General features: G+C 36.7%; 1 protein-coding gene across 1 annotated transcript in view; it reads left to right on the top strand.

The window, feature by feature from the left end:
* The first annotated feature begins 2,450 nt into the window (after positions 1 to 2,450).
* LOC107777114 (cuscuta receptor 1) overlaps positions 2,451 to 12,291 on the top strand; it is a 40,365-nt gene continuing 30,524 nt past the window's right edge. Inside the window, exons 1-5 of the mRNA XM_075252800.1 lie at positions 2,451 to 3,046; positions 3,147 to 3,305; positions 3,688 to 3,783; positions 3,885 to 4,040; positions 4,142 to 4,216. Of these exons, the coding sequence (XP_075108901.1) occupies positions 2,680 to 3,046; positions 3,147 to 3,305; positions 3,688 to 3,783; positions 3,885 to 4,040; positions 4,142 to 4,216 (853 nt within the window). The 5' untranslated portion in view covers positions 2,451 to 2,679. The remainder of the gene's footprint in view (positions 3,047 to 3,146; positions 3,306 to 3,687; positions 3,784 to 3,884; positions 4,041 to 4,141; positions 4,217 to 12,291) is intronic.

The raw sequence follows: 12,291 nt of genomic DNA, 5'->3' as shown, positions 1-12,291 counted from the left end.
GTTTTAATCCGTCATGTTTTGTTGTTTTTAGTTCATGTTCATCTTTGCTTGAAGTTCATGTTTAATCCAGTGATTTAATGTGAGTTTTATGTTTGTTTTTGATTTGTTGATTTAGTTTGAATCATGTATTTTGTTGTTTGTATTGTTGTATCCTTGCTCATCTATTGATGGTCTAAATTAACCAGGATTGGTTCCCGATAGAATGAAAGCAGTTTTTCTTTGTACAAACTCGGTCGCAATTTTCCATTCGCATTAGCCGTAAACTAATAACTAATAAGTTACGTTTTTAGCATGTAATTAATTAAGAGATTTTCTTTTATTTTAGAGATGAACTTAATAGGAAAATATAGTCACTGTAGGTTTATCCTTTTCAATAAAATTGAGACGAGCCTCGACAAACAAAAATGCACAAGCTGCGGGGCCCTCTAAATGTATATATTAAAATACTTAGAATTCGGGACAGGCCGTTTAGCGAATTTTACGGCCTTCCCAAAATAACAATACGCTAGTTGCTTTAGGCGCACCTTTAATAATTTAACCTTCTTAAACACGGGTGCACATTGATGTGACCCAAATCCAAATCTCAAGGGAGTCAAAATGTGTCAACGACCACGAGTGCATTGATTGTGACGTGGTTCGAGATGCATTTTCACGACGTTGCAATTCTATAAAAATAAATGACAATAATAAAAGCGGTTTAAACTTAATAAAAGAACGTAAGTCATAACATGTATTTAAATCAGATATTCAGCCATTATAACAATTTAAGCGACCGTGCTAGAACCACGGGATTCGAGGGTGCCTAACACCTTCCCTCGGGTCAACAGAACTCCTTAGAATTTCTGGTTCGCAGACTTTATTTGGAAAAGTCGAAAATTTCCTCGATTTGGGATTCAAGATAAACCGGTGACTTGGGACACCAAAAGCCAAACCTTTCCCAAGTGGCAACTCTGAATTAAATAAATAATCCCATTTCAAATATTGTTACTTAAAATGAAAAAACTCCCTCGCGCATTTAAACCCTTCGGGGCGGGGCGCGCAAAAAGGAGGTGTGACAGCTAGTTCAGCAAATAAGCAGATGGCTCGATACCATCTACCTATCATTTTATGCAGGTGAAGTAAGAGCAAACTAGAGGGTTCACGTCTTTCTTTACGAGAAACTATATTTTCATGTCTTGCATTGCCACAACGTAAATGTGTTCTTTAATTGTATGAAGATTTTTTTTTGCGTCAAGTTGTATACATCTAGACTATTTCACTGAGTACGTGCTGTCTTTCAACTAGTATTTTTTGCCTTCGCTGGAGTTTTAACATGCGCCAAGAGCGTTCTAGGCATAGTTAATCACGAACAGCGCATATTAGCCTAACATGCGCCGAGAGCACCGAGCTTAGAGAGTTTGTTTCTAAATTATTCATTCATTTGGTATTTCTTCAATTGGTTTCCCTCTAGCTTCAATTCATTTGCCTTGTCTGCTATATATTTGGTTGAATCATATGGAGCTTAGTTTGAATTATGTCAAAGTTATAATATTATGATAGTGTCATGAAATAAAATTTTGTTTTATTTGTCTTGGTTTTGCTTTCCTATTTTATTTGTGGATAATTGTCTTTTTTCTAAAAAAATAAGAATAGCAGTTCAATGATTATGTGCCTTCGTTGTTCTCTATTCCTATGCTTGTGTTAGAAGGAATAAACAGGTTCTCTTGACTATGGTTTGGGATCTAAATCTCAAGTTTAAATTTAGAAACATAGCTTTTTATTTCTTTTCAAGTTGAGACTGTTATTCAATTCGCTTTCTTTCATCTTAACATTTTCCTTTTTTATGACTCTGCTAGCCTGGAACTCTCTGTGAGCCAAATAAAGTCATGTATATATAAGTCACATAAATATTAATAATACAGCGTTTGATTGTTAATATTAACCAAACACCGGACAAGTAATACCACATTTAATATCGAGATTAAATATCCTTATACCTCACACACTAAGTCTTTCTTATTCCAAGGACATATGCATAGGGGCAAATTAGACCTTCAAAAATTGTGACAAAAGGGGTGCGATTGGAATTAAAATCAACACATATTTCGTTTTAGCTCAACTCACGAAGACTATTCAACTATATTTTATCTGAAATTTACATTAACGCATATAAAGATGACCTCTGTTCTTAGTTGATTCGTCAAGTCATCCAAAATGGAAGCAAGCTAGCAAGTAGCAACTTAGAAAACCTTGACTTAAGCTAAAAACCACATAGTGGAATCTCCAATACTGCCATAGACTAGGGACAACCACAGTATCAATCAGCTCAACTCTTCTGTGGCTCTAGATTGATATGCACTGCTTTATTCAGTAATTTTTTCCACACATATTTAAAGCTAGTCTTTATTGGTCAAGTCATCTAAAACGAACAAAGTTTTGCCCCATTTTATCACGGCATTGATAATTTGATATGATAACTCGACTAATTTCGTTTTCGCAACCAATGTTGGAAAGTTACTGAGATGTTTCTCTTTTGTTTTCCAAAGAAAATTTTTGCTGTGTAGAGGTGCTGTAATTCCTATATATATAACCTTCTGGTAGCTAAGTTTATTAAAACAGCAAACTAAACTACAGTAACTGAAAATAAAGAATACATATATAATTGAAAAGAGCAAAAGTAGAGTACTACTAGTGGCCGGGATGAAGGATATGGGGAATATTAAGTTATGGTTGTGGGTGTTTTTTCTGATGATAATTGTGGCGAATGGTTGTTTGGATGAAGAGAGAAGTGCTCTTTTGGAGCTGCAGGCAGACATGATGAGTTCAAATGGCGGAACCTTATACGTTTGGGCTGGCTATAATGAGAGCGGTTTTGTAGATTATTGTTCTTGGCCTGGGGTAAAATGCAGCTTAGCAACAGGTCGAGTGATCAAACTCGATCTCATACAAGCAACGTATGGATCTATGGACGGTTGGAATTTTAATGCTTCTCTATTTCTTCCATTCAAATCGCTGCAAGTTCTTCATTTGTCTGCATATAGTATTACAGGGGGGACAAAAATCGAAGGTAGTTTTACCTGATCTTGTATTGGTATATATTGTTGACCACCTGAAACTATATAGTATATATATTAACATATTTTTCTGTTACTGATTTTGTTATCCAGGAATTGACAAGTTGTCGCATTTGACTAACCTGAAAGTGCTGGATTTGCAGTATAATCTCGTCCATCCAAATGTTTTATCATCTTTGTGTTGGATTTCTTCTCTTGAGGTTCTAAAACTAAGTGGTTTCACTTGGTGGAAAAATTACAATGTACATATAGGTAATTTTTGGGCTTCCAAAGGGATCACATTTAATTCCTTTTGTGAGAAATTACATTATGTATATAGTAAAAAACTACTAAATATTAATTATGTATGCAAATATATAGAAGTTATTGAATCCCCCTATAGTAACAAATAGTGATAAAGGTAACTCAAAAATAGGTTTAAGTTGCAAGTTTACATTTTAGTTGTGGCACTCTTATCATTTTCTGAGTCTCCTTGTTAAGATTTCTCTAGTTCTGTCAATAGGAAGCAACTTTTTGTAACATACAAACATATCATAGCATTATACTTTATCCTTCTACATTACTTTTCGTATATTTATTTAAAGGAATTTATTATGGGGACAAATTTTTTGGAAATGGTTACTGTATTTTTCAGGCGAAGGTAGTGCGAAATGTCCAGGCTTGAGCAACTTAAGGGTGCTCTTGTTGGAAGGTTATAGAATCAATGATATCAGTATTCTTTCTGCGTTGGGTAAACTTCTTTTTCCATAACAAATCATAGATGTTAATAAACTAGTCAGGTGTTTTTGTTTCTACCCTTAAATAATTTTAAAAATTCACAAATCAATGTAGGCCTTGGTACACATATTGGACTGAAGAAATTAGAGAAACTCTATCTGAGTGATAATAGCTTCAATTCCAGCATCTTTTCATCTCTGAAGGATCTTCCATCTCTCACGCATCTGGATCTCTCGTACAATGAAATAGATGGAAAAATTGAAATGAGTGGTTTGTCGTTAGTCTCACTCATTAATCATATGTACCTGTATCAAATACGTAAATGTTTTTTTTTTCTTTGTGCTAACTATTTTATTGATTTACCTCTGTAGATATAGTTGCTCTGAGCAATTTGAAATTTATGAATCTCCAAGGTAACAAATTTGAGAGCTTTGTGACTACCAAAGGTACGTAGTTGATAACTTGAAAGTTGGGCACCTCGGATAACAACATTTTAGTTATTCACCCTATAAAGGCATAAAAATAAAAGAATACAGTATTAGAATCGGTTTTTAGCATTTAACCTCCTTTTATGTTATGACTTCAGTTGTAATTTTATACCAGAAATAAGTGATGGTACATGTTTTTGTAAGTCTTAATAGGCGTTTTGGACATAAATTTCAATTTTTTTTTTTTGGGTAAACAAAAATTTGATTTTCACTAAAGTTTGATTCGAAGATGAAGTTGTGCAATTTGGTTACAACTTTTGCAATGCATTTGGATGTACTTTTTTCCTAAATCATGAAACATGATTTATACTCCACAATTTGTCAAAACTATCAAATTATCCCAACTTGACTATCTTACCTGAAACAAACAAGTAAACACATGTAACGCTTAAATGCACTCTAATTTTTTTGTTAAAAAAGATAGTGAAAGTCGATGAAACTGATATTTCAGAAGATGAAGAAAACATGATATTCACAATGTAGAATTGTGTTGACGAAGGTTTCTTATCTATTACCTTGATCTTCTTACTGTTTTAACTTAGTTATAATTTCTCTCAACTGTAGGCAGTAACAAAGAGAAGTGAGTGTTTAATGGTTAGCTTGGTATTTAATTCTAGTGGGTAGATGGGATGTCACGACCCGGATTTTCCACCATCGGGATCGTGATGGCGCCTAACTTTTAGGATGTTAGGCGAGCCAATAGATAACGATCTAACACGCTAATCACTAACCAAAATAGTAATTAGCAATAATTTAAACTAAACGAGTAAAAAATGTAGGAATTTTATAACAATCTAAACAGTAATACATGACTACCCAAAGATCTAGTGTCACAATCCACAAACGTCTAAGAGTTTCTACAAATACTGGTTTAAAGAAAATACATTTATTCTCGAAATGTAAGAAAACAGAAAAACTAAGATAGAAGGAAGGGGACTCCAGAGTCTGCGAATGCCGATAGATCTACCTTGGATCTCCTGATGGATTGAAGGCAGCAACCCAACTCTGATCAACGAGGTCCGGTACCGGAATCTGCACAGAAAGTGCAGAGTGCAATATCAGTACAACCGACCCCATGTACTGGTAAGTGCCGAGCCTAACATCGGTGAAGTAGTGACGAGGTTAGGACACAACGACAACATGAACCTGTGCAGTTAAATCATATACAAGAAAATAACAACAACAAAAACTTAACAGATAATAACGGGAAAGGGGGAAAATACACAAAGGGGGACATCAAATCCTGAAAATAGTAAAATACAAAAACACAGTAAATATCATGCTTTGAACCGCCGAAAATAATAACATAGCAAACATGTGCACGGCATCACCCTTCGTGCTTTTACTCTCGTCCTTACCATAAGAAACAACGGAAACGGCACGACATCACCCTTCGTGCATTAACTCTCTCATAACATGGCATGACATCACCCTTCATGCATTATCAATATCAGAATACGACACGACATCACCCTACGTGCATTATCACTCACAGAATACGACACAACATCACCCTTTGTGCATTAACACTCACTCACAATATCTTGCATGGCATCACCCTTCGTGCTTTACTCTCTTCCTCACCCAAACAACATAAATAATAACAATCTAGCAAGGGAATCATCAATGACCAACCTCATTTTTGCATTTAACTTCACAATATAAATCGCAACTTGAGTCAATACTCAACCAATATCCAATACCAGGAAAACATAATAAGACTTGTTTAACATGAAGAATAACCAGTTTAAGCATGAACATTACGTATAAAGAAATACAACAGTCACAAGTATAAGACTCACTCGCATGCTATGATCCGACAACAACGTATAGATACTCGTCACCTCACTTATACGTCGTACTCAACAACTAAACACGTAGAAAATAAGGTAACAACACCTAATCCCTCAAGCTAAGGTTAGCCACAAGACTTACCTCGATTCCACGGCCTAAAATCAAGCCTCAACAACCGCTTTTCCTCTAGATTCCACTTCCGAACAACTCGTCTCTAATCATAATTAACTTAATAATATCGATTATCGCTAAAGAAATCAATTCCAATGCATAATTACAAGTTTCCCAATATTTTTCCCAAAAAGTCAAAAACTGACCCCGGACCCGCTTGATCAAAACTCGAAGTTCAGACCAAAACCTGATTACCCATTCACCCCCGAACCCGAATATACAATTGGTTTTGGAATCCGACCTCAATTTGAGGTCTAAATCCCTAAATTTCGAAATTCCTAAGTTCTACCCAAAAACACCCAATTCCACCATGAAAAACCCTAGATTTTAAGATAAAATCTTGTAAAAAGATGAAATAGATTGAAAGAAATGAGTTAAGAATCATTTACCTATAATTTGGGGAAGAAATGGTCTTTGGAAAATCGCCTCTTGAGGTTTAGGCTTTGAAAATTGGGAGAATGAATGAAAAATCCCGTCCAAAATCATTTTTAAACAGTTGCAGATATCGCATTTGCAATCAGGGGTTCACAAATGCGAGCCCCGCAAATGCGAACATTCCATTGCAAATGCGAAGAATGTCCAGGACCTGCTACTATCTCAAATGCGAACACTTCTTCGCAAATGCGACATGTTCTTATCGCAAATGCGATACTGAGCTTTGCAATTGCGAAGGTCTCCTCCCAGCCCTTCTGATTGCAAATGCGAAACTTCTTCGCAAATGCGATGCTCGAATTGCGAGCCAGTATTCGCAAATGCGAAGTCTGCAGACCTGAAACATACCATCAATGTTTCCTTAAGTCCAAATCACTCTGTAGTCTATCCAAAACTCATCCGAGCCCTCGGGGCTCCAAACCAAATATGCACACAAGTCTTAAAACATCATACGAACTTGCTCGCGCGATCAAATCGCCAAAATAACACCTAGAACTATGAATTTAGCACCAAATTGCATGAAATTTTCAAGAAAGTTTCAAAACTTCTAACCTTTCAACCAAAGGTCAGAATCTCATCAAATAAACTCTATTTTCACCAAATTTCACAGTCATGACTTAAATATCATATTAAACCTGTACCGGGATCCGAAACCAAAATACGAACCTGATACCAACAAGATCACGCATTATATAATTTCTTTAAATTCTTATAATTCTAGTTTAACAATTTTTATCAAAAATCATTTCTCGGGCTAGGGACTTCGAAATTCGATTCCGAGCATACGCCCAGGTCCCATATTTTACTATGGACCCTTCGGGGCCGTCAAAATATGGGTCCGAGTCCGTTTACTAAAAATGTTGACCGAAGTCAACTAAAATCAACTTTTAAAGGCAAAAATTATTATTTTCTCAAATTTCCACATAAAGGCTTTTGGAATCGCACCCGGACTGCGCACGCAAATCGAGGAGAGATAAAATAAAATTTTTAAGGCCTCGAAACACAGATTCGAGTTCTAAAACAGAAGATGACCTTTTGGATCATCACATGAGGTCCTTTTATAAATTCCAAAAATTTGGGGTAAATTTTTAAAATTTAAAAGTTCCTAAGTCATAGATATTCAATGAAAAACTGGTCTCAAAGGACTTCTCCAAATTTGAAAATTCATTTTCAAGTTGAATTTAAGAAATAGTAAAATTTTCATAACCAAACATTGTTTTGAAAAAAAGAAAAAATATTTATTTCCAAAAAAAAAACCTTAGGCGTTTGGACATAAATTGTTGGATAATTTCAAAAAGGTAGTTGCACGACCCGAAATTCTCACCTTCAGGACATTTTTTGATGGCGCCTGTCACACCTCCTTTTTGCGCGCCCCGCCCCGAAGGGTAGAAATGCGCGAGGGGAGTTTTTCCAATTTAAGTGACAAGATTCGAAATGGGATTATTTATTTAATTCAGAGTCGCCACTTGGGAAAGGTTTGGCTTTTGGTGTCCCAAGTCACCGGTTTATCTTGAATCCCAAATAGAGGAAATTTTCGACTTTTCCAAATGAAGTCTGCGAACCAGAAATTCTAAGTAAGGAATTCTGTTGACCCGAGGGAAGGTGTTAGGCACCCTCGAATCCCGTGGTTCTAGCACGGTCGCTTAAATTGTTATAATGGCTAAATATCTGATTTAAATACATGTTATGACTTACGTGCTTTTTATTAAGTTTAAACCGCTTTTATTATTATCACTTATTTTTTTATAGAATTGCAACGTCGTGAAAATGCATCTCGAATCACGTCACAATCAATGCGCCCGTGATCGTCAACGCATTTTTGACTTCGTTGAGATTTGGATTTGGGTCACATCAATGTGCACCCGAATTTAAGAATATGATTTAATTAAACTGTGCCTAAAGAGTCTAATGCGTTACTATTTTTGAGAAGGCCATGAGATTCACTAAACGGCCTAGCCTGAATTGTAAATATTATGATTAGTTATTTATTGAGGGCCCCGTAATTTGCATTTTTATTTGGCGAGGCTCGTCTCATTATTTTAGAAGGGTATTCTAGAGCGACTACATTTCTGTTACGTTTGTCCCTAAAACTAAAGGAAAAGGAACATGCTAGTTTAACTATATGCTTTTGCCTAATCCGGATTCTTATCAATTCTTGATTAATTATTTACAAAGTAGAGAAAACACTACTCTTCAATGGAAAATTGCTTTAGTTTGACAGAGGAAATCCGCTTATTCTAATGAAACACGACACTTAATCCGGACAAACATCTTTAGGTCAAAATTAGATTAACTTGCTTAAACAGGGTTAATAGAATTCCTTATTGAAGGATACTACCGATAACATTCAAAACTAATCCTATAAAGGCCTAAAGAAATCGAAAACCGGGTAGTTCAAAACCACATTATATTTGGCTAGGTTTAATAGCCATTTGCCCTTACTTATTCAATACATGCTGAAGGAGTGAATTTAAATTTTTTAACGATCACATTAAATAATTTCACATTCCAAGAGTTCTATTTACATTCTGTATGCCACTAAACGAATCGAACACCACAGTTCAAATCAACAAGTACAAGCTTAATAATGTATTCTCTATCAGCTATAAACTACAATTTACATAAACTTAACAACATTTATGAAAAGGCAGTCAGTAAACAGGTGATTATAACTCCTTCAAATCTTTATATTCATGCTTTTTCAATGTTATATTCAGATACACCAATGTGAGACTTGAGATGTGTACCTGGAAACAAACTGAAAATGCCAAAGAGAAGAGGAAGAAGATAGGGAAATCAGCAACAGCAGAAAACAGAATAGCAGCAGCAGCAGGCAAAGCAATACAGCAAGAACAGGCTCGAGTGCAGAAATGCAACTATGGCCGATAGAAAAACAGTAGCCAAATGACAGCAACACCCAGTGGAGTAGAATCAGAACTCTAGACAGACCAAACCAGTAGTAAACCAATGAAAACACTCGACTAGTAGACAACTTCAAAGAATCAGAATTGATTTGAACAAGTTGAACAACTGAAACCCAAATAATAATAAGAGGAAACAGTTTCTGATTGTTGAGTGTACACCTTCTATTTCTTAACCTCTCTCTATCTGTGTTTTCCTAAAATCAGTTCTATCTTTTCTCTTTTATCCTCACAGTGTATGTCCTCTCCTTAGTACCAGGTGGTATCCTTTTCTCTTTTGCTTTCTTCTCTGTGTGTGTGTTTTTCTTTTTCAGCTCTCCAAGGTCCAGTCTGTATCTCCCTCCTATCTCAATTCTGTCTATTTGCCTTTTATAAGCCTGTTCAGAATATATCAAACTACCCCTCCCATGTGCTTTCTCATTTTCAGATTCCAATTGGCCAATTAAGTATGAACAAAACCCATGATATTCCCTGGCAGACTCTCTTTAAGTAATGTTTATTATTTTTGAGGTTAAAGTAGAGTATGGGCAGCAGAATGTAGCTGACAGCATATGCTGTCAAATTATTTAAAACTTAACAAAGACCTTTATGCAGGCCACAGGTCATGCACAAAGCACATGAGGTGCACCAATGCACATGCTGTGCACAAGTGCACATGCCCTCCAATTCAGCATAACCAAGCATCCTTTTTACATTACTGATCCAAATCAACAGCTATAAGTAAACAAAACTAGTTCTTAATTGATTCAACAAATGCTTAGCAGAAGTAAGTCGATTTGTTATTGTTCGGACAGTTGAAACTAATTGACGACACACGTCGACTCGACTATATTAGCATTAACATACACAATCGTAGCCAAAAATCAGACATTTAAACAGTATCGATACATGGTTCGAATTATACTGACTAATCAGAAATGCACTCGAGGAGTCAACTAGTCAGTCCAAACTCGAAAATCAGCTACTTGCACAAACAAATACATAATGCCTTATCAGAATAGGAGGGGGGATTTAGACAAACAACAGAGGTTCAGGCAAAGTGGTTGAAGCACAGTTGATAGAAGTCAAGGACATAAACAGAAAACGAACAGACCCTTACACCAATCAAACGAACCAAAACAACCAAGAAAAGAAAGAAACTCACCTTAAACCGCAAAAGATCAAAACCTTAACTCGGACTTGGTCAGGCCTTTCTTAAGGCTGAACGGACTTTAAACGAAGTGTTTCTCAGATGAGAAACACTTTGATTAAAGTCCATTAGACCTTAATCTCTTCGGTTGAGCCAGTGACGGAGGAACACAAAATTTCCAAAACTCAGATCTGGGATTCATGCTTCCCTGATCAGATTCGGACCAAACCAAGTATGGTTTGGTCACGAGGGGGGTCTGGGGAGTGTCTGGTGTGAAACTGGGGTTAAACTGTGTAGATCGAGTTTTGACTCGAATCTTCAAATGAAGATTCGAGAAGGTGGGGAGGGATTCGAACTACATGGTTAACAGATCCATGTTCAGGATGGCAAGGGGGTTCTAGGGTGTTAAGGGGAAGGTCACCGGCGTCCATGCCGCCGGCTTTCATGGTGAAAGTATACAGGGGCGGCTAGGGTTTAGGGGCCTGGTCTGTGGAGACGAAGGCTGGGGTATTGGATAGGGGGGGCAGGGTAAGGTTATGAACTTATATAGTTAGTGGGTGGACGGATCTCGACTGTTAGATCAATTTAGATCTACGGTCTGGATCTGATGGCTTAAGTGGAACGATGTCGTTTCAAGTGTTGAGGGTTTGGGTTCGGTCCGGGTGTAAACGGGTCGGGTTCCTCAGTGGGTTGTGGGGAAGTGATCTTGGCCGTTGATCAATCTGAGATCAACGGCCCAGATCACACTAGACTAAAACGTCGTCGTTTGGACGTCCTGGGTATCAGGTGGTCTGGACCGGGCAGGCCTGGGTCTTGGCCTGTTTGTTTGGGCCAATTTTAACAAATTGGCCCAAGTCCGGAAAGGAAGAAGGGACCTTTTCTTTTATTTTTTTTTTATTTTTTATTTCTTTTCCTTATTTATTTTAAAAACAAAACTAAACAAAAAATCAAAAATTAAATACACACTCAATACAATTATTCGCGCACACACTAAAATATTTCCAAACAAGTAAAATCAAACAAAACAAAATCACGGACAAAGATGCCTGTTTATGCCTTTCTATTTAAACCATGTTACGGTTCAGATTATGCATGACACGTACACATTTTTTGAATTTTGTTTTAATAAAGTAAATAAATAAATGGGCCAAAGTCACAAATAAATCAACAAAGTGCCGCACAAAAATCCAAAATTGTACAGCAGGACCAATTTTTATTCTTTTGGAGCGACTGTCGCGCAAAACAAAAATCACGTGCTCACAGCTGCCCCTCTTTGTTTGGAAACACGAAGAGTTTCCGTGCAAAGATAAAGTGAGCGTGTATGAGCGATCTTTGCCTATGGGCCACTCCGTATGAAGCATGTTTTTGAAAGATCTGACCGAATCTTGCTTCAAAGATTTCCTACATATCCTGGGCTAAACAGGAATCAGGTCAATGTAGTTCGAGAAGTTTTGGTAGCTGGGACTACCATGGGATTGCAATGCTTGCTGCTACTGCTGTTGCTGTTGTCACTGCTGCATCACTGACCGCCTTATTACAACCAAACGAAAATTAGAAACTGAACTAACTACTTATATGCAATGTCA

This window comes from Nicotiana tabacum, chromosome 5 (genome assembly GCF_000715075.1).
Source record: "Nicotiana tabacum cultivar K326 chromosome 5, ASM71507v2, whole genome shotgun sequence".
Taxonomy (NCBI): domain Eukaryota; kingdom Viridiplantae; phylum Streptophyta; class Magnoliopsida; order Solanales; family Solanaceae; genus Nicotiana; species Nicotiana tabacum.
This window is presented reverse-complemented; position numbering and strand designations above follow the sequence as displayed.